Here is a 22,522-nt window from a genome sequence, read left to right on the forward strand (position 1 = left end):
CCAACAGAAGCATTACCCTGTGTAAGCACAGGTCTAGAATTTCATCTTCAAAAGGCAGGCCTGTATGTTTCTTTTTTGAAAGGGCAAGGGCACCGAGGCACTTTCTCTTTGGTAAAGGGCACCCAATAGGGAAGTTGTAAATTTCTTCTTGAGCATTTCAAGGGCACCAATGCAATTGCGTTTGTTGCCTCTTTGAAGTATCAGGCCTGAAAAGGCAAGGCCATTTTCATTTTGGAAAGGGCACTTCCAATGGACAAATTCAAAGTCTATGGGAAACTTTTCATAGGGGCACCAAGGCCAACACCAGGGCAACAGATGCTTTGTAATCCAAGACCTGGGGTGTACTCTCGTACTGATGATAAGGTCGTATGCTATTGAGCTGGAGGAATGGGACATCAGGGCCAGTATCTAGAAAGACACTGCTTGCTTCTTGGTCTTCGAGATCAGGGCCATGATCCGGTGCAGGATTTGGCGAGCGGGTTGGATCATTGAGTTTCCCCGGGCAGACCTGGGTACTCACAGGGGGTGCGGCAAGAACGCTGATCCATTAAATCGTACTACTCTTGTAGAATGAGCAAGTATTACAACTGACCTTTAATGCCGTGACGACCGTTTCCTGATGTTTCTTGACGGCTTCTCGTGAGAACTCCGAAGATGCAAGAAGACACATACTCTCAAGAGCTAGATATCTATAAGACAATAATAATATACAAATAATGAATGTTTATGAGTGCAATGGTGTGAATATGTTCATGAGTTGAATGGAACATTCCATCCCAAACAAGGCTAAAAGTCGCTCTTGGTAAGGGGCTAAAAAGAAGATACTATCGGATGAAAATAAGATGACTAGAACTCATGACGGGTGCTAAGTATTAGGTCTCATAATTCAAACGTAGTCCCACATACCTTGCAGGAAATACTTTATGTTACAGCGCCAGGAGCGTCACTGAGTGATGGATAGCGCGCTATATAAGAAGCCACTATTATTATTATAGGTCACGTGTCTTTGGTCTATCGGTCTATTGATCCCATGTCAAAATTCCTCAATGTCAAATGTCAAAGGTCATATGTCATATAACATATCAATTAAAATTTATAAGGCACAATTCACTCAAGATCATAGCGCACTAGAAAGAAATTAACTTGGAAAAAGGCGAGTCTTAAGGACTTTAGGAAAAGCAGACAGAGTATTAGATTCCCTAATGGCAGTTGGGAGATTGTTCCAAATCATGGGCCCAGCCACACTGAAAGCCTTCCGACCTAGAATTTTGTTTGCTCGGGGAACATTTAAGCGAGTGATGTCAAGTGCGGACCGAAGAAATCGTGGAGGAGTGTAATGTGACAGTAAAGTAGTAATATAATGAGGTGTAGTTTTGTTAAAGCATTTAAAAACGAGAAGAGCAATCTCCAAAAGACGATCAGAGCATACTGATCGAAACGTCGACTTGAAACCAACGGTTCTTTTCAGAACCACCCATACTCATTAGAGATAGTCATTACATGGTGTTACCGCAAACCTTTCCATATAGAGAAGAGCAATCTTAAAATGGATTCGTTCTCCAACTGGTAGCCAATGAAGTTCCCTAAGTTATGGGGTAACATGTTCTCTCAAGGGTACTTACCTAAGATTGGTTTCTCTGTGTTGGAGGAACTGTCCGAGTTGGTTGCAAGCTCGGACCAGGAGGTTGGGCAATCGGTCTACTGATCCCATGTCAAAATTCCTCAATGTCAAATGTCAAAGGTCTTAGGTCGATGTACTTACCTAAGATTGGTTTCTCTGTGTTGGAGGAACTGTCCGAGTTGGTTGCAAGCTCGGACAAGGAGGTTGGGCAATCGGTCTACTGATCCCATGTCAAAATTCCTCAATGTCAAATGTCAAAGGTCTTAGGTCGATGTACTTACCTAAGATTGGTTTCTCTGTGTTGGAGGAACTGTCCGAGTTGGTTGCAAGCTCGGACCAGGAGGTTGGGCAATCGGTCTACTGATCCCATGTCAAAATTCCTCAATGTCAAATGTCAAAGGTCTTAGGTCGATGTACTTACCTAAGATTGGTTTCTCTGTGTTGGAGGAACTGTCCGAGTTGGTTGCAAGCTCGGACCAGGAGGTTGGGCAATCGGTCTACTGATCCCATGTCAAAATTCCTCAATGTCAAATGTCAAAGGTCTTAGGTCGATGTACTTACCTAAGATTGGTTTCTCTGTGTTGGAGGAACTGTCCGAGTTGGTTGCAAGCTCGGACAAGGAGGTTGGGCAATCGGTCTACTGATCCCATGTCAAAATTCCTCAATGTCAAAGGTCTTAGGTCGGTGTACTTACCTAAGATTGGTTTCTCTGTGTTGGAGGAACTGTCCGAGTTGGTTGCAAGCTCGGACCAGGAGGTTGGGCAATCGGTCTACTGATCCCATGTCAAAATTCCTCAATGTCAAATGTCAAAGGTCTTAGGTCGATGTACTTACCTAAGATTGGTTTCTCTGTGTTGGAGGAACTGTCCGAGTTGGTTGCAAGCTCGGACCAGGAGGTTGGGCAATCGGTCTACTGATCCCATGTCAAAATTCCTCAATGTCAAATGTCAAAGGTCTTAGGTCGATGTACTTACCTAAGATTGGTTTCTCTGTGTTGGAGGAACTGTCCGAGTTGGTTGCAAGCTCGGACCAGGAGGTTGGGCTCGCTGTCGTGATGAATAATCAGATTGATTGCCTCGAAGAGAACAGCATTCTTGGAATTGGAATGTTGGACCTTCTTGGACTTTGGTGGCTCCTGATGGAAAAAAAAAGAACGAGGTAGTCTTTCTCCTAAAACTTCTAAGGATCATTAAGTGTCAGAATCTTAAAAAGTATTACAGATATGAAAACTGCACAGAGAGGTGTAGTAGCACCATGTGAAAGTCTGTTTTGGGTTGTGTAAGTTCTGAAAAGAACTGGTAGTTAACAACTCAACAATTCGATCAGTTTGATTTTATTGTCTTCAGGTGAAAAGGCCTTAAGGAGACGATCAAAAGTGATCGAAACGTTGAGTTGTCAAGCACCGGTTCTTCTCAGAACCAACGCTACTCAAAGAGACTTGGTGATACTGCAACACCCCCTAATTATACTCCCACCTTGTAAAGTTTCAAAATCCTACTTGCTCTTACTTGCTCTCCATAAAATATTTTGTTGGGTCATCACAGAAGATTTGGGACTTTTAGCCTATAAAGAAACTGTATATCACTGGGTCAGACAAACCAACTTCGTCACAAGTTGAAACATTTGTTTGTTCCGTAATCATAGAGTAGAGACAAGGGGTAAGTGACGAGAGGTATCGCTACTCAAAGAGACTTGGTGATACTGCAACACCCCCTAATTATACTCCCACCTTGTAAAGTTTCAAAATCCTACTTGCTCTTACTTGCTCTCCATAAAATATTTTGTTGGGTCATCACAGAAGATTTGGGACTTTTAGCCTATAAAGAAACTGTATATCACTGGGTCAGACAAACCAACTTCGTCACAAGTTGAAACATTTGTTTGTTCCGTAATCATAGAGTAGAGACAAGGGGTAAGTGACGAGAGGTATCGACACGGTTCGCTGCCCATGGTACCGAGGCTGCAAATGTTTGTGTTTGATTTGGCAAACCTGTGCTTTGTTCAAAATCGTCTCCAGACATTCGTTAAGACGACCTCGGCTGGCTGGATCATCGGGTGGTCCGTAGAACTGAAGAAGTCGCAAGAGCTTAACCGAAAGCCAAGGAGCTGGGACAAAATAATATGTGTAGTCCTGGAGGTCTGTGTAAGATGACGTCACAATCTGAAATAAAAAATAATTAGTTTGGGGTGAGAAGGGTTTCAGAGAGAAGTCATCAAAGAACGCTTTGATGTCAACGATTCACAAATATAACTACATTTAAAAGAAGAAACAGCAAAGTTTTGGTTGAAAGAACCAATAAGAAATAGTGACGTTTGATAGTTGGTAAAACATGAACACAGGTGTTGAGGAAGTTAGGAAGGTTTTTTTATAAAATTAAAACAAACGATTGTAAATATTTGGTACGGAAAACAAAAAAAATATGTAGAGTTGTAGGAGTTTTGTTGGAAGTAAACATTCAATGGTCAAGTTTTGGTAAAGTATACAAGCAAGCAAACATTTATAAATGGTAGAGTTGTTGGTAAAAGTAAACAATGGTCAAGTTATGGTCTAGTATACAAGCAGGCAAACATATATAAATGGTAGAGTTTTAGTAAAAGGAATCAATGGTCAAGTTATGGTCTAGTATACAAGCAGGCAAACGTATATAAATGGTAGAGTTTTGGTAAAAGGAAACAATGGTCAAGTTATGGTCTAGTATACAAGCAGGCAAACATATATAAATGGTAGAGTTTTGGTAAAAGGAAACAATGGTCAAGTTATGGTCTAGTATACAAGCAGGCAAACATATATAAATGGTAGAGTTTTAGTAAAAGGAAACAATGGTCAAGTTACAGTAAAGAATACAAACAAGCAAATATGAACAAATGGAAGAGTTTTTGTAAAAAGTAAACAACGGTCAAGTTATGATATGAATACAAGCAAGCAAATATGCATAAATGGTACAGTTTTGGTAAAGGGAAAAAAGGCAAATTATGGTAAAGAATAAAAGCAACCAAACATTTGTAAATGGTAGAGTTTTGGTAAAAGGGAAAAAATGGTCAAGTTACAGTAAATAATACAAACAAGCAAATATGTATAAATTGAAGATTTTGGGTTAAAGGCACAAATTGGTAAAGTTATGATATGAATACAAGCAAGCAAATATATGCATAAATGGAAGAATTTTGGTAAAGGGAAAAGGGCAAATTATGGTAAAAAATAAAAGCAAGCAAACATTTGTAAATGGTAGAGTTTTGGTAAAAGGGAAAAAATGGTCAAGTTACAGTAAATAATACAAACAAGCACATATGAATAAATGGAAGAGTTTTTGTATAAAGTAAACAACGGTCAAGTTATGATATGAACACAAGCAAACAAACATGTATAAATGGAAGAGTTTTGGTAAAAGGAAAAAATTGTCAAGTTATGGTAAAGTATAAAAGCAGGCAAACATGTATAAATGGAAGAGTTTTGGTAAAAGGAAAAAATTGTCAAGTTGTGGTAAAGTATAAAAGCAGGCAAACATGTATAAATGGTAGAGTTTGAGTAAAAACAAGCACAAATGGCCAGGTTTTGGGTAAAACCATGAAGATGCATGTTAACTAGGATGGATGTAAAACAGTCTCTGATTGGTCAACTCTTACCCTGCTAAGTCTTGATACAGCCAATGAGACGCAACCTTTGTAGTCATCAGGGTTATCTAACACAAGATCATGGATTAAACTCGTAGCTGCCGTAACAACGCCCTGTAAAAAAAAAAGGTCAACATTTGGCTCAGTTTAGTTGCGACAAGGGATAAGATTCTGATTCAATGCAAAAGTATGAAAATTGATTGTAACAAGAGGTAAACATACGTAAAAAGGGGTTTTCCTCAAGTTTGTTTTCAATAATTGCCTGGACCAGTCAACAAAATTGTTAGGTCGCCTGATTTTAAATTTTACATGACCACATGAAATAATGCACACAATTTTGAAAAAATGTTAGCCTTTTGAACGATCTTATCCCCTTATTTCTGCCCTGAACAATACTTTTTTCATCAACAATCATTCTGATGGGTTCTCGCAATGAAATAATCAGAACCAGAACGAGGTCGAGATTATACCCCACAGCGCGTCTTCCAACCCCGGAAATTTAAGTTTTGTGTTTCCCCATTCGCCTTCTTATTGTTTTAATTCTTTGGTCCCTCTGTACCAATCCAATCTACTACCAGTCTAATCACCAACCTGACCACCCATCTAGTCACCCATCTGGTCACCCATCTGACCACCCATCTGACCATCCATCTGACCACCCATCTGGACACCCATCTGGTCACCCATCTAACCACCCATGTGATTACCCATCTGACCACCCATCTGACCACCCATCTGACCACCCGTCTGACCACCCATCTGGCCACCCTTCTGACCCCATGTCTATCACAGGTTCTCTTACCATGTGTTGGTCATTCAGAAGATGTATAATTCTTGTTTGGTATTCGCTGCTTGGAATACAGTGGGAGTCAGTTCTGTAGAGACGAAGCAAGCACAGGGCGGCACTCTGCTTCACCTCATCAATGGTATCCCTGCAAGAAAATCATTCACTTAAATGTAGTTTCAAATTCAAAAAATAGTTAATGGTCTGACGTTTCGACCCTAGCAGAGTCTTTCTCGAAGGCTAAAGGGTTTCAAATTCAAATTCACACATTTTTTATAATCCACTCACACTAGGGTTTCACTTTAGCTACTAAAGGCATTGGACACCATCATTGTTAGCATAAAAACTTACTTGGTAATGAGCAATGGAGAGCTGTTTGTAGTATAAAACATTGTGAGAAACTGCTCCATCTACAGAAAACGTAGTTTTTGGGAAAGAGGTAATTTCTCACTCAAATATTAAAAGACTTCAGACCTGAAGCCTTTATTTATTATGCATCTGAGTTGTGCACACAAAGTTGTGCAACAAGGGTGTTTTTTCATTTCATTGTTCTCTTGCACAATGGACAACCATCGCACATCTCTCTCAGATAAGGCATTAGCCGGGAATCAAACCAGGGGGGACAATGGTGAGAAGCGAGCACTTTACGTACGACACCATTGGGGCTCGGAGTAAAGTGCACAGTCATCTAAAGTCGCCATTGGGGTTCAAGCAGAATATTGACCCAATTCACCTGACGTCATCATCAGAATAATCTTGGATGCACCATATTGGTGGGCAATGTCACTGTGCGTTATTCAGTGAAGGGCGCACGGGGCGTATCTACGTAAACCTATGTGCCCACCAAAATGGTGAGCATGGCACAGTCGCTGCGTGTGACGCACGTGCAAGGGGTCAATAGTGCCTCCGATTAAAGTCACTACTAGGGTTGAAAGTGTTTGTTTCTTACTTTCAAGGCTCAAACATGTCAATCTCCTGCTTGTTTATCTGAACTTGTTCATCATTATTCCCCTACTCGGACTTTACGTTCATCTCAACAGTCATTGCTTTCTGCTACTAGAGCTTCTTCCATTTTTTATGGCCACAGATCTTTTTCTTACGCCGCACCGTTTCTTTGAAATAGTCTTCCTGTGCATATTCACCTTGCTAATTCTTTACAATGTTTAAGTCCCTGTTGAAAACTCATTTGTTTAAAGCTTCTTTTTTGTAATTTGCCTGTTTGTATCTTGTATCTTTCTCTAATTATTTATTTTATTGTTTCTTTTATGCGCTTAAAGGCTTTTGCATTAGGCGCTTTACAAATGTCTTATTATTATTATTATTATTATTATTATTATTACCCTGAGACTAGAAGTTTGGGTATTTCAGGCCCGAGTGTCTCGGCCATGGCCTTGCTGCCGATGTTAGCGATGCAGTGAAGGGCTAGGTTGATGTGGATGGGGGTACGGCTTCCCATGTCGTTCTTGATGTTCTGAATCACCAGTTGCATCAAGTCAGAGTTCTCGTTGACGAGGACGGAGATGAACAGGTAGCCCTGAAAGAAGAAGAAATAGATCAAGGAATCAATGTTATTCCCATTAATAAATACCTTTTTAACAGCTAAAGTTTTCAAACTTTTGTGACTTTTCTCTAGGCAATAATGGTCTGTTAAGCGCCCTCACTGGGGTCAAAGGAGGCAAATGATTGGAAGATAGCTGTTCTGTGTGCGTAAAAAAGTGCGCATAAGCTCAGTGTCAATGAAGCGTGTCGCGTTGTGCAAGGGGTCTATTAATAGATTTTCAGCGCGTATGTGCATGTGCGCGAAGTGCCAATGAAACTAAGATGAATAAGCATGTGAAACACTAGTATACACATATTGACTGGCAATGAGGTAACTAGTGTAAGTCTATTCCCCGAGGGATTTTGAGTGACCAGAATAGGGACCTATTTCTCGAAGCCGAAGACTTAAGCCCGCTTGGGTACTAGTGCTGGGCGAATAGTGAAATTTTGTTATTCGGATACCGCTGGCCAACTATCCGAAATAAACCGGATATTCGAATAGTTTTTTCGCCGCTAGAGGGCGCTATTAAAAAAAAATAATAATAATAATTTTATTTTTTGGGCCGCTAGAGGGCGCTGTTCGTTTGTGAATGAGATCTTATGGGCGGATTGATATTAGTTTTAGACTGTCACTCGGTTCATTCATAAAAATGACCGGATCTAATTTAAAGATGGCGATTTGCTTTTTCTTTTGATCGTGATTGACTCTACGTGAAGGAAAACTTTTGTAATCTTTGAACAAAATACGTCGGAAATGTCATTGTTTTAACTCTTCACGGAGGTGAGCATAGTTAAATACTTAAGTTATATGCTGTTTTATGCTGTCTTAATAGAAGTTTCATAAGAAAATTACATTCATATCAGTTGTCGCCCGACAGATATTCGGATATTAAAGAATATCCGATTACTTGGTTGTAATTACAGAACTATCCGGTTTATAAATAGGTATTCGCGCCCTATGCGGATATCCGGTTAAGAAAAAAAGGCATTCGCGGTTACGGATAGGAAAACCTATTCGCCATTAACCGGATATTCGAATAATTCGCCCAGGCCTATTGGGTACTACATAGTTCCCGCAAACACGCATGCGCGAACACTAGACTACATTAGTTCAGTTTCAGCCAACCAGAATACAGAACAAGCAAGAGGTGTGTTATAATTGTATGCTGGTTTAGGGGCCATTTATTTGGTAGTTTCAAAAGCCGGTCCCTTCTCTCTTGTTATACATCCCCACGTGATCCAGTTTTGACCAATCAGAGTCTGTAAACTGTCCCGGGTATTTATAAAAATTTGATAATCGATATCATTTAGAGATAAATACTTACAATCTGCTTCTCTGTGTACTTGTTTGAGCTGAGGAGATTAACGGCCTCCATGTGACCGAAGTCGATGTCGTGACCGAGCAGAAAGATGAAGAGCAGTTTGCAGACATACTTCTTCTTCTGGTATCCATCCAGAGTTTTATCCCCTGAACATCAACATAAAATAATTCAAACAGTTAATAATAATAATAATAATAAGAAAAACACCCTTGTCACATGAAGTTGTGTGCTTTCAGATGCTTGACTTTGAGTCCTCAAATCTAAATCTGAGGTCTCGAAATCAAATGCGTGGTCGATTATATCTTCAGAGGGAGCCGTTTCTCACAATGTTTTATACTACCAACCTCTCCCCGTTACTTGTTACCAAGTAAGGTTCTATGCTAATAATTATTTTGAGTAATTACCGACAGTGTCCACTGCATTAAAGCACAACCCCATGATGAAGAATAATCCAAGTAAATGACGTCTATTTGTTCACATGTACATGTACGTCTTATTTTATTTTAACTATTCACTTGATACTTAAAGGAACACGTTGCCTTGGATCGGACGAGTTGGTCTTTGAAAAGCGTTTGTAACTGTTTTTTATAAAAGGCATATGGGTAGAAAGATAATGTAAAAGTAGAATACAATGATCCACACAAACATGCCTCGAAATTGTACGGTTTTCCTTTTACCTCGTCGACTAACACGGTCAGCCATTTATGGGAGTCAAATTTTTTACTCCCATAAATGGCCGACCGTGTTAGTTCGCGCAGTAAAAGGAAAACCACACAATTTCAAGGCAAACTTATGTGGAGAATTGTATTCTACTTTTAAAACATCTTTCTAACCATGTGCATTTTATAAAAAACGGTTACAAACGCTCAGTTAAAGACCAACTCGTCCGATCCAAGGCAACGTGTTCCTTTAATTTGCATACATCTGTACAGAAGTATGTTTTTTATAATAAAAAACCTGCTAAAAATTAAAAGCAACTTCAGCAGACGTTATTGAGTTGCAGGTCTTCTTTCGATAACTATCAAGAAATGCATCCCCTGAACAAATCCCTTCTGCTTAAATCTACATGGGGAATGAGTGTCAGCGCCGTTGCACTTAAAGGATTCGGGTACTTTTTCAAAATGTCCACAGATTTACACTAAACTTGCAGGGTTTGAAGATAAAGATAGTGGAAAGCTTCCCTTCGAATATTACTAACTAAGGTTGTGTGGTTTTTGAGAAATGAGTAAAAACAAGTCACAAAATCATTTTGGTCTCATGACACCAAAATGATTTGAGCATGTAAAATCCCCTTAACCAGTTATGATATTATACCAAAACCATAGCATAACTGGTTAAAACGTTTTAACATGCTAAAACTGAGACGAAAATTATAACTTTTACTCATTTCTCAACTACAGCACCTCAGTAAGTAACAATCTTCAAACTGTGTAAGTTTAATGTAAATCTGTGGACATTTTGACTTTTTGTCCTACAAAAGTTACATAGACCCTTTAAATTTACATGGGGATTGAGTGTCAGCGCCATTGCATTTAAAACATTATGCCTTCTCTAATTTCCCATCTGACATGTTGGATTGACTCGCTGCAGGCATTGTCACTAATTAATTGGCCACTTACTGAGTACAGCCTATCAGAGATGTCAGGGATGGGCTTAAATTTTTACATAATTTATCAATCACATTCAGTGGATGTCGTGGAGTATGTTAAAGGCAGTGGACACTATTGGTAATAACTCAAAATAATTATTAGCATAAAACCTTACGTGATAATGAGTGATGGGGAGAGGTTGATAGTATAAAACATTGTGAGAAAAGGCTCCCTCTGAAGTAACGTAGTTTTCGAAAAAGAAGTAATTTTCCACGAATTTGATTTCGAGACCTCAAGCTTAGAATTTGAGGTCTCGAAATCAAGCATCTAAAAGCACACGACTTCGTGTGACAAGGGTGTTTTTTCTTTCAAATTTATCTCTCAATTTTGACGACCAATCGAGCTCAAATTTTCACAGGTTTGTTATTTTATGCATACATGTATGTTGAGATACACCAAGTGAGAAGACTGGTCTTTGACAATTGCCAATAGTGTCCAGTGTCTTTAAAATATTTATGGTGAAATTTCTCTAGGTTAAAGCCATTGGACACTTTCTGAACAGAACAAAAATTAAAAGTTCACAGATTTACAAATAACTTACAGGGTTTACAGAAGGTAATCGTGAAAGGCTTCCTTTGAAACATTATTCCATGAAATGCTTTACTTTTTTAGAAAACATTAAAACAATTATCAATTCTAGATATATCGAGAATAACGGATTTATTTTAAACACATGTCATGACACGGCGAAGCGTGCAAAAAACAAGGGTGGGTTTTTCCGTTATTTTCTCCCGACTCCGATGACTGATTGAGCCTAAATTTTAACAGGTTTGTTATTTTACACATTTAAGTTGTGATACTGGAGGTGTGGGCTTGTGGACAATACTGTTTACCGATGTTGTGCGATTGCTTTAAAATAGGCCTAAGTGCTAGGATTATCTCTCAGATAAGCCAGCAGAACCAGGGCTCGATTTCATAAAACCTGTTCGTACAAAAACTTGCAAGGAAAAGTGTTGCTCAACAGAAACAGGTTACCAGCCAAAAATATTTAGTTTACATTGTTCTGACCGGTGTCCCACTCAATATTTGCTTAGCAGAGAAATTTGTCAAGCAGTTCTATTTGACTTTGGATTTTTTTTCCCTCACAGAACTCATGAAAGTACTGAGTATGCAGTGCTTCTTACACATTGATCTATTATTGTTTGTTTTTTTGTCAAATTAATCAAGGCTCGAAAATTACAATGGACCGCAGGCCAGAGTTGAATCCATGGTTGGAGCAGAGGCTGGATGCTTAACATTTATTTTCGTCCTAACCTGTGAAATATACTTATTTATGTATGCTTAGCAAAATGTCCTGCTCTAGCACTATGAAATTGGCCCCAGAGCTTTGGTCCGATGAACTAGACCGCTATTCATAGTATTTTTCAAGTGACTGCAAATTTGACATACATTGTAGCACTGAAACCAATGGCCATTAGTTATTGTCACTGGAAACGATCTTGAAAAGTTCCTTCCAGATTTCCTTTTTCCTGTTTTCTTAAATTTGTCTGATGGAACGAGATTCTACAACTTTGACCTGTTTTAAAATAACCACACTAGTCCTTCAGGAAGTGTAATTTACAACCGCAACAATATTGAAGGTCTTTTTATTGCATGTTCAAGTTAGGAAGTCATGTATGATTTTTAAATAGATAATATAAATGTGTAAAACAACTGGACTTTGGTAAAAAGTTCAAGATGTGAAGCCATTTAAAACCTTGCATGGTCAATTCTGTGTGATAAATGAAGGGTCAGTCCTTCAGCATTTGCCCTTGACCCTGTCAGGTTTAAATAAGGGAATAAAAGGGTTGCGACGAGTTCATACACAGCCGTTTAAAGCCGGCAGGGTCGGCAGGTGTGATAAACGCATGGCAATGAACCTGCAAGGTTTTAAACGGACGATTCACTACTCTTTTATTCCCATTCATAAATGCCCTTTTGTTAAAAAAACTTTAAAAAATACAATTACAGACACTTTGACAGTTGAAAGTTCGAGGTTTTAAATATTTTTTTCAAAAACTTGTGAAGAGTCTGTTGCGCATACGTTGTGTGTACGCATGCGTGCTTAGAAAAAGATTACTCGCGCACGCTTAGAAGTAGATTACACACTGTTAGGGGCCGTTCACAACTATCAACATTTTCACGAGCGTACAAACCGTACGCTGGGGGGGGGGAGGGGGTTTATGCCTGCCGTACGCTTTATAAAATATTTTAAATGCCGATCGTTTGTTTGGCCAGGGCGCTGCGCCTGGACAAAAATATCAAATGCGCTTGGACAAAAATGCTGCGCCTGGACAAACTCGTCGTCCGCCCGGACAAAAAATATCGCGCCCAGGCAAAACATTTCGAAAAACACTAGAGACGAACACAAACCACTGTTCAGTGCACTGCATCACCTACCTTTGTGTACCATAATAGTGTGCAGCGACTGGTACCCAAAAGTTGGCTATTTCGTAACGGCATTCCGCGTGCATTTTTCTCTGTGTCGCAGGGCATCCTGACTACATTTTGACAACAGCGTGGTATTTAGACTTGGTTCCAAGTCTGTGATCGTGCGGTAATAGTTGTCCTGACATATTTTTGGATAAAACAGCGCCCTCTCGTGGCCAAACATCCGTCATTAGAGAGAGTTAGAGCGTGGTAGCAAACCTACTGGGGAATTATGCGTGGCTGAGATGCAGAGAAATGACCGCACTCTCAGACTTGAAATCAAGTTTACGTGGTATAAGGAGACCGATCAGAGATCGAAAAACACCCGGACGCAAATCTGAAACTCGAAATTTGTTCGGGCGGCGATCGTGCACTAAAGTGGTTTTGTTCGTGTTGAATTGATTTGTGCAAAATTGTTTGCACAATCAGTCCATCTTGCAAGAATAGTTTGTGTAACTGCCGATCGTCTATATATGTAGACTTGTGTGAAAAAGTCAACATTTTATTCGTACACTTTTAGGGGGGGGGGGGTCTTGAAAAAGTGTACTCTTTGTACACTTGTGAAAATGTTGATAATTGTGAACGGCCCCTTACTAATACCTAAGAATTGCGTTCCGCGTGATAATCTTGTGCGCCTGACATGTGGAAGCCAGCCGGTTATAAACAGCCAGTTATAATAGGAGTAGAGAAACTGTCTGGGGTATTTATGAATGGTCGCTTACATAACAATGTCATCGCCAACACTTTTATTCCCGTAACCTTCTACTATCTTGCCTTCAATATCGAAGGTATTGAAAGATATAAACCATGCCAGCCTGTAATATGACACCATGTGAATGCATCAGTACACAGTCAACCCTCCTACTGTCTGACCATTCAATATCATCCACTGTGGTTTTGAAACAAAATATGCCAGCCAGTCTACAGTGGGGGTAAACACACAGTGTACACAGTACAAAGTCAACCCTCCTACTGTCTTACCATTCAAAATCTTCTGTGTTTTTTAATGATAGATAAACCATGCCAGCCTGCAAAGTGACATTGTGTGGTGAACGAATTAACAGAGTACACAGTCGACCCTCCTACTGTCTGACCATTCAAAATAATAGATAAACTATGCAATCTGGTAGCATGGTGATGAATATCTACAAATTACACACAGGTACGACTGTACACATTGTACACACAGATATTTCTGTGCACTTGTGTCAACATGTACAAAACTTTTGATGTTGGATGTTACATTCAACTGTCGGTTGAATGGTTTAAAATAGTTGGTCAACTTGCTTGAAAATGAGTAAGAGTTCCAAGAGTAGGAGGGTTAATGGTATTCATAACAAAGTCAACAAAATTTACCTTTGAATTTGGAGCGAATGTTGGCCAGTTCCTTATTGATTCGTTTGATCTCAGCTTCCTTGCTCTTGCCTGAAAACAAATATTCATTCCAAATTTTAAAACTTCCAGTCACAACTCCAAATTTTTAAACTTCAATCACAGTCTAGTAATACACATACATTGTACACCTTGAACACCCAGCAGGGTGGATACGTGCGCATTACAAGTTTTATTACTAGGGAATAAAAGGGTAGCGACGAGTTCTTCAACAAGCGTTTAAAGCCGGCAGGGTCGGCGGCCGTGTGATAAAGACCCGAGCCGAAGGCGAGGGCCTTTATCGCACGGCAACGACCCTGCAAGGTTTTAAACGGACACTGAAGAACAAAGAACGAGTCACTACTCTTTTATTCCCATTCATAAATGCCCTTTTGTTAAAAAATGTAAACAAATACAGTTATAGACACTTTAACAATTTGCAAATTCGAGGTTTGAAATATTTTTTTCCACAACTTTGTGAAGAATCTGTTTGAGGCACGTGGGTTGTGTTACGCGCGCGCTTAGATTACATGCTGAAAGCTATAATTTGCGCGTTCCGCATGATAATCTTGCACGCCCGACACGCGGAAGCCAGCTCAGTGTGCAAAAACACAGCTCCACTGTGCATTGACAAAAGGTTTATGCACACCCACGTGACGCAATCTTCACCAATAGGAGTAGAGAAACTGTCTGGGGTATTTATGAATATTATATTATTATTATTTTTACATTGTTGTAAATTGTCTTACTTTTCTGTCACACCAGAGTGCACCCATAGTTGTGTACATATTGAGAAAGTTGCAAATTGCAGCAAGACCAAGTCTAGTCTGGCATCTTGTGTAGGGCCATCCCCTTGGGCCCCAGGGTTTTTGTACGTGTTATTTTGTATGTACAGTCATCAAAAGAACATTCAACGATACACCAGAATCACTCATAATTATTCATTGCGTTGTCCTTGAGGGCCACCCACATATCTGGTTCTGCTTTAGTGAGTCATGATAGGGCTAGTCTACATTCCCTGTTTGATTTTTCTGCCAAGATGAAGAGGAGGTTGATCTTCATGGCGCCCTCATGCATTGAAAAATGGCAACACTGTCGGCCGGTCGCGGTTGACTCTGGTGTATAATATTGGTGGTATTATAATATGCGCACACCAGGGCAATCTGCGACCAGCCCAGGGTTGATATAATAATAATAATAATAATACTTTGGGGGGCTAATCATCCTTACTCGCAGCTACATGTAGGAGCTGAATTGCGAAGGACGCGGCTACAACATGTTCGAGAAGCAGGCATGCAAGGGCGCATTCAGCTGCCAGCCACATCAACCCATTATGACCACGGAGCACAGCCAAGATCCAACGTGTTTGATTTTTTCCTGAGGGAGGAAAACCGGATAGTCTGGAAAACCCTCGTGGCACAGCAGAGAACCAACGCACAACTCAACTCACATATGGCACCGACCGGGAATCGAACCGGGGTCACATTGGTGAGAGGCGGGCGCTTTACGCACAAGCCAACCGTGCCACCCCTGATAAAAATGTGTGCAGTTTCATGCCATGACACTTTATAACCAGGGTTGTCAAAAGCCCACATTTAGTGCTAGCTAATTTTCTGATCGCAAACGAGAAGATCATCTTAAAGGCAGTGGACACTATTGGTAATTATTAGCACAAGTAACCTTACTTGGTTACGAATAATGAAGAGAGGTTGATAGTATAAAACATTGTGAGAAACGGCTCCCTCTGGTGACGTAGTTTTCACGAAAGAAGTAATTTTCTTCAAATTGGATTTTGAGACCTTGAGGTTTAAAAATCAACCATCTTAACGTACACAACTTCGTGTGACAAGGGTGTTTTTTTCTTTCATTATTATCTCGCAAGTTCAATGACCGATTGAGCTCAAATCTTCACAGGTTTGTTATTTTATACATATGTTGAGATACACCAACTGTGAAGGCTAGTCTTTGACAATTACCAATAGTGTCCACTGCCTTTAAGTGCTTACACTGCCAGGAAATGTTTTGTAGCAAAACCAAATCTGTAATTTGTTCCTTTAAACAAACAAGCACAATGGACATGATGGATTAGGTTTTTTGTGTTTTTTTTAAATAAAACTTACAGTTTCTGATGTCAGAAATGAAGACTGCCAAACCCCGCATGCCATCCCCTTTGACTGTCGGCATCGTCGCTGTTTGGTTTTTACCAGTAAAGGCACCAACAATAGAAACTACTGGCCTTCAATGCAATCTTGAAACATTAAAAAGAAAAAGAAAAAACTCATAAATAATTGCAATTTTTTATAACTTGCGACTCTGTTGATTAAAGACAGTGGACACTCTTGGTAATTACTCAAAATAATTATTGGCATAAAACCTTTCTTGGTCATGTTGGTGACGAGTAATGGGGAGAGGTTGATGGTATAAAACATTGTGAGAAACGGCTCTCTCTGAAGTGCCATAGGTTTCGAGAAAGAAGTAATTTTCCACGAATTTGATTTCGAGACCTCAAGTTTAGAACTTGAGGTCTTGAAATCAACCATGTAAACGCACAGTGACAAGGGTGTTTTTTCTTTCATTATTATCTCACAACTTCAATGACCGATTGAGCTCAAATTTTCACAGGTTTATTATTTTATGCATATTATGTTGAGATACACCAACTGTGAAGACTGGTCTTTGACAATTACCAATAGTGTCCACTGCCTTTAACTAGTCCAATAGGATCAATGATTGATAAACTTTTTTTACAAATATTAAAAATTTAAATAAAGGGAAATTATTAAGTTGTGCAAAAATTTAAACTGGCACTAAAACGCGTTGCGTACATGATGACGCATTCGGAACTCTCCACCACTTAATGATGGACTCTTGATTCCCATCATGAATTAATTCTTAAATCACGACGACAACAACATGCAGTACAATAATCAGACTAAACAAATTCTTAATCTTAGTTTGTATTTTCTGCAGAAATCCCCAAACGAAACAGTCCTTGCGCATTTCGGTGCCATTCTAGCTTTTATCAATCAATATCCAGTAATTAAAGAAAGCCTACACTGGCTTTACTCCTACACAAGTCCTAAAACCATGAGGTTTCGTTCCGCTATCGTCTCCATGTACATGTAGATACAATAGTGGAATGTGTAGTTCTAGAATCTAGTTGGAGTACACTGCTTTCAAACTAGTAGAAGTGCCCTTGTTTGAACTTGGCTTTGCAAAAAGAAAATGGCCTTGGCCCTTCTTCTTGAATCTTGCCCTTTTCAACGCGTTCAAACTCAAATCAAAGATAAAATTCCAGGCCAGGCCTGCAGCTTAAATTTATACACTGTCTGTAAATTAAATTTACAATTTAAACATCATCAATGGTATTTGTTTTGTCAGTGACTGTCACTCTCCAAATTGGAGGGTTGAGTCAGTCCATGTGGAGGAATCTCTCCATGATCAGTCACTTCCAATCACATTCATTTCACACAAACAAGCCCCCCAACCAAAAAAGGACCAGCCAGACAGAAGAAGAATTCAGACAGCACAGAGTAATTTGGAAAATTTGTGAGACTAAATTGTTACCTGAAGAAGCTGTCTTTCCTTAAGAAAGCCCATTACGAAGTAGAAAAGATACATGTTTCAGTAAAGAGGGCGTGCATTGGTACGGTAAGGACCCGTTCGTACGTGTACCGGCACAATCACCGCATAACCGGGGTGCGCTTTTTACACACACAGGCAATGGGCCAAAACGTAAAAAGTAATAAAATTCACATTTAGATTGGCGATTTACACCAAATAAATCACAGCCAAATACACCATAAAAACAAATGAACGCTTCCCACTCACCCGATACAACCTCTAAACTCTCGTGAACTCGTTCACAATTAACAGGAAATGGCGAACTTGACCAAGAAGGAGTTACGTTAATGTGTCTAGTTCGATCTTCCTGTGTCGAAAATGGCCGCCATTACAGAAAAGACACTCGCTCTAAATCTCATCCGCTAGCGTACATCACTGGTACCCGGTAAAGGGCAAAACAGGTGTGTGTAATTTGACACATTGAAAATAAATTATCGACAAAGAAAATGTACTTTTTCATTTTTGGAGCACAATTCGATGGAACAGCTTGAGTTGTATGTTTGTTAGGTGTTCGTTTGTTTGTTTGTTTGTTTGTTTGTTTGTTTGTTTGTTTGTTTGTTTTCTTTCCCCATGATTGTTTTTTACCTTTTCTTTTATATTATAAAAAATAAAAGGCCAGCATTATTACAAATTATTTGTGCAATGACGCCTTTATTAAGAACATTTTTTCGCGTGATGAAATAAACCTTGATAGGGAAACTCAATCATAGGATATTTGAAATAGCAATAATATTGTTTTCAAATACACCCGAAAAACCATGAAAACAAGCTAATGCCCAAATTATGCAAAGTTCTGTCTATAATTACTTCTGTGCACTAAAGATTTGACCCACCTATGGTTACCAGCGAATTATTGACTAATGGATCTAGCATGTCTCCCAGCGATCCCGCCCCCTTACAAATTCGACCTCGAACAAAACGCAGAAACAATTCACATTTGCACTCAAATTTGTGACATTGAAGTTCCAATTACAGCTATAAAGACTAGGATTTTGATGTTTTATCTAAATTTAGCATAGTTTCTATTTCTACCTCCATGGTTTCACTTTAAGTTAAAAATTATCTGTGGAACGGTTTTCGTGAGGTATTTTAAGAGATGCGTTCTAACGTTTCCCATAATGGGGTGGAGCGGCAACAGCGCTAAATCATTACAGGCTCAATCCACACGTGTCATGTGACAATGTAATGAGATTTTGCAGATTATAGATGGCGCTGTTTCATTTTTACGGGCCCAGGCAAAACATTTTTTAATGGCCTTTTATGTCCATGTTATTTTGATCGGCATTGCTCCTAGTCTGTGGAAGGAGATGCTGTCTCCATACGAATTCTTGGGACACCTCATCAACATATATTACTTAAAGTGTTTTTTCAAAACAGGCCTTCTTGTCTTGTTTTGGTTTTTAAATTAGTCCACCTGCCTCCTGTTTTATGGTGTTTTGTGTGTGTTGTTTTGCAAGGTTTTCAATTTCTTTTGTTTTAATGCTTACTGTTGTATGATTTTAATTGAACGTTTGAGTGCAATTTCCTTTTTAGAAATATACATTTTTATCTTTGGCGACAGGGTTGTTGCCGTTGTACAGGTCTGAATCTGATGAAGACAGTTGTTATACCTTTGTAACCCCCCCCCCCCCCCCCCCCCCGTCCAACGATCCTGTGTCCACAAATGTATGTCTTAACTATAAAGATTTGAAATAAAAAAAATTAAAATACTGTTAAAAAGTTTCATTTATGATGGTATAGTATAACAAATAAAACAATTGAAACCTAATGTGTCTTTTGTTCTTTTTTGCTTTTGTGTGCATGTTTACTGAACTTTAATAGCGTTTGAGTTTAAAGGCAGTGGACACTATTGGTAATTACTCAAAATAATTGTTAGCATAAAACCTTGGTAACTTGGTATCTTCAGTTGGTAACGAGTAATAGGTAGAGGTTGATACATTGTGAGAAACGGCTCCCTCTGAAGTAATGTAGTTTTTGAGAGAAAGAAGTAATTTTCCACGAATTTGATTTCAAGACCTCAGATTTAGAATTTGAGGTCTCGAAATCAAGCATCTGAAAGCACACAACTTTGTGTGACAAGTGTGTTTTTTTCTTTCATTATTATCTCGCAACTTCGACACCCGATTGAGCTCAATTTTTCACAGGTTTGTTGTTTTATGCATATAATGTTGAGATACACCATCTGTGAAGGCTAGTCTTCGACAATTACCAATAGTGTCCAGTGTCTTTAACCCCCTTCTTATATAATCCCTTTATTCGTTGGCGTCCCACGGTCTGGGCCCAATTTCATAGAACTGCTTAAGCACAAAAAATTTTGCTTAGGCGAAAAAGATTTTGCTTAGTAAAATCAGATTACCGGCCAAGACTCCACTCAACTGTTATGCTAGATAAACAACAGCTAAATACCAGTCACAAGCAATGTATATGGCACGAAATTTTGGCCGGTAACATGTGTAAAATAAGCGAGCTATTTTCGTGCGAAAGCATATATTTTTGCATAACCTTGACAGCCCGGTCCAACTTGTGAATCCGGGTGATGTCTAAAGATTTAAAATAACATAAAATTAAAAAAAATACTCATAACAAAGTTTCATTTATAATGGCATTTATAACGAGAAAACAATTGAAACCTAATGTTTTGTTTACTTTCTTCGCGGTTCCCCAACAAAGAATGTAGTCTACACATTGACAACGGGCTTCTGTAATAAAGGACAATGCTCGAAAGGTTAACAATGTCACCAGCTGCGTGTTAACAACAAAACACCCCTAAACACACACCACTTATGCATACATGATCCCCGATATCAATCGCACGTCAATTGCTTTTTAATTAGAGCGTGTATTTCGTGACGCTCATTAAGCTGAAACTCAAGTGACGATCCAAACGCTAATAATTTTTGTGTGTAACTTTTTTAATATTTTCAAGTAACACTACAAATCATCATTAAAAACGTTGTGTACACTTCATTCTTTTCAATAATGGGTGTTATAATATGAATTGCCCATCTAAACACTTACACAATATTGTTCATTTTTCAACAGCTACTGGCTTTTAGGCGAGCAATTAATTAGAAAACAGGAGTGCACTTGAATTCAGTGGTGTACCAAACAATCTATGAACTGTGATTATAATTCAAAAACATGTACTTTTTTAAGTGGGCGTCAATCAAATTTTTGCGCGTGGCTTTTTCCAATGTGACATTCTGTTATAATTATTTCAGAATCATGATTATTATTTTTTTTTACACCGTAAATATTTATGTTGTTACGATTTCATCTGAGATTGCTTCAATCGTCACTTGAAATCAACTATTAAGTTTAGCTCAAAAACCTCTTTTTATTAATTACTTTTTTATTTGTACTTTTTATGTACACTATTCTCATCAAGTAAGTACCAATCGTCTTAGGCGTGTTTTGTTTTTCATCTGTCTTTTTAGAGAGCCACTTTGTTCTTCGTGGCCCCCGGTGCTGGATGTATCTTTTCAAGATGTTTCATCTACAGTTATTTATTTTACCAATACAGAAATTTGGCAAGGGTATATTTTGGGGACGTACTTGATGGTTAGCAAAATAGGAAATTGGACGTGAAATAAACTTTTTAATATTCACTTTATGCAGGTCTTTAGTGTTAGTAACAGAATGTGCTCATTCTCGCGCCTAAAAAAATTGCATAAAGCGAATAGTTAATCTAAAACGTTTACTTCACGCCCGATTTCTGAAAACTTCTTGCACACCGTGACTTCAAATACGTCCCCAAAATACCACGTTGCCAAATTTCGGCACGGATCAAATAATTTTTTTGCGGAAAATAACATCCAGATCCGGGGGGGGGGGGGGGCACGAAGAACAAAATGGCTCCCTAAAGAAGCTAAAGACAGGTAAAAAATTTGTTTATTGTTATTATACTACTAAAAGACTCTGGACACCTTTGATAATTGTCAAAGACCAGTCTTCTCACTTGGTGTATCTCAACATATGCCTAAAATAACAAACCTGTGAATACTTGAACACAATTGGTCGTCAAAGTTGCGAGATAATAATGGAAGAAGTTTGTTGTTATATGCATGTGTTGAGATACACCAACTGAGAAGACTATAGTCTTTGACAATATTACCAATAGTGTCCAGTGCCTTTAAGCAGTAAATATTATTGGTAGCAGGGAAAATTATAAAAATGAGTTACATGCAGCTAATATGAAATCAAAATTGCATCGCTTCTGACTGGTTTCATCAGTATCTTTTGCTCAGCAAAATTAATTTGGTAAGCAAGATTTTAAGCTGGACATTTTTTATTTTATTTGATGAAATTGGTACCGTTATCTTGTAACGATATACTATAATCTGCGGTATCAGTTTATAATGGGATGGTATGTTAGTTGTTTACTTATTGAAGATAATTAGCATAATGTAAACAAGTTTAGCTTTGGTTGCTGAAGACTATTAAACCCTTCCGAATCTGTACTATGGCGGTGCCTTTGATGTTGAACCGCCACTCACGTCACTCCAAAAGCATTGATCACAACATGCACTGAGAGGCAACTTGCAGGCAACCATTTCCAGGCAATCTCCAAGACGAAAATTCACCGGGCTAC

At 38.9% G+C, this 22,522-nt stretch overlaps 1 protein-coding gene across 1 annotated transcript in view; it reads right to left on the minus strand.

Annotated features, from left to right (window-relative positions):
• LOC139953601 (AP-2 complex subunit alpha-2-like) overlaps window positions 1-18,279 on the minus strand; it is a 42,527-nt gene extending 24,248 nt beyond the window's left edge. The window contains exons 1-10 of the mRNA XM_071953071.1: window positions 18,139-18,279; window positions 16,428-16,555; window positions 14,293-14,361; window positions 8,882-9,024; window positions 7,358-7,551; window positions 6,036-6,165; window positions 5,246-5,347; window positions 3,612-3,782; window positions 2,596-2,756; window positions 593-689 (exon numbers count right to left, since the gene is read on the minus strand). Coding sequence (XP_071809172.1) covers window positions 593-689; window positions 2,596-2,756; window positions 3,612-3,782; window positions 5,246-5,347; window positions 6,036-6,165; window positions 7,358-7,551; window positions 8,882-9,024; window positions 14,293-14,361; window positions 16,428-16,491 — 1,131 coding nt within the window. The 5' untranslated portion in view covers window positions 16,492-16,555; window positions 18,139-18,279. The remainder of the gene's footprint in view (window positions 1-592; window positions 690-2,595; window positions 2,757-3,611; window positions 3,783-5,245; window positions 5,348-6,035; window positions 6,166-7,357; window positions 7,552-8,881; window positions 9,025-14,292; window positions 14,362-16,427; window positions 16,556-18,138) is intronic.
• Window positions 18,280-22,522: the final 4,243 nt, after the last annotated feature.

The sequence above is a fragment of the Asterias amurensis genome, chromosome 22 (assembly GCF_032118995.1).
Source record: "Asterias amurensis chromosome 22, ASM3211899v1".
Lineage (NCBI taxonomy): Eukaryota > Metazoa > Echinodermata > Asteroidea > Forcipulatida > Asteriidae > Asterias > Asterias amurensis.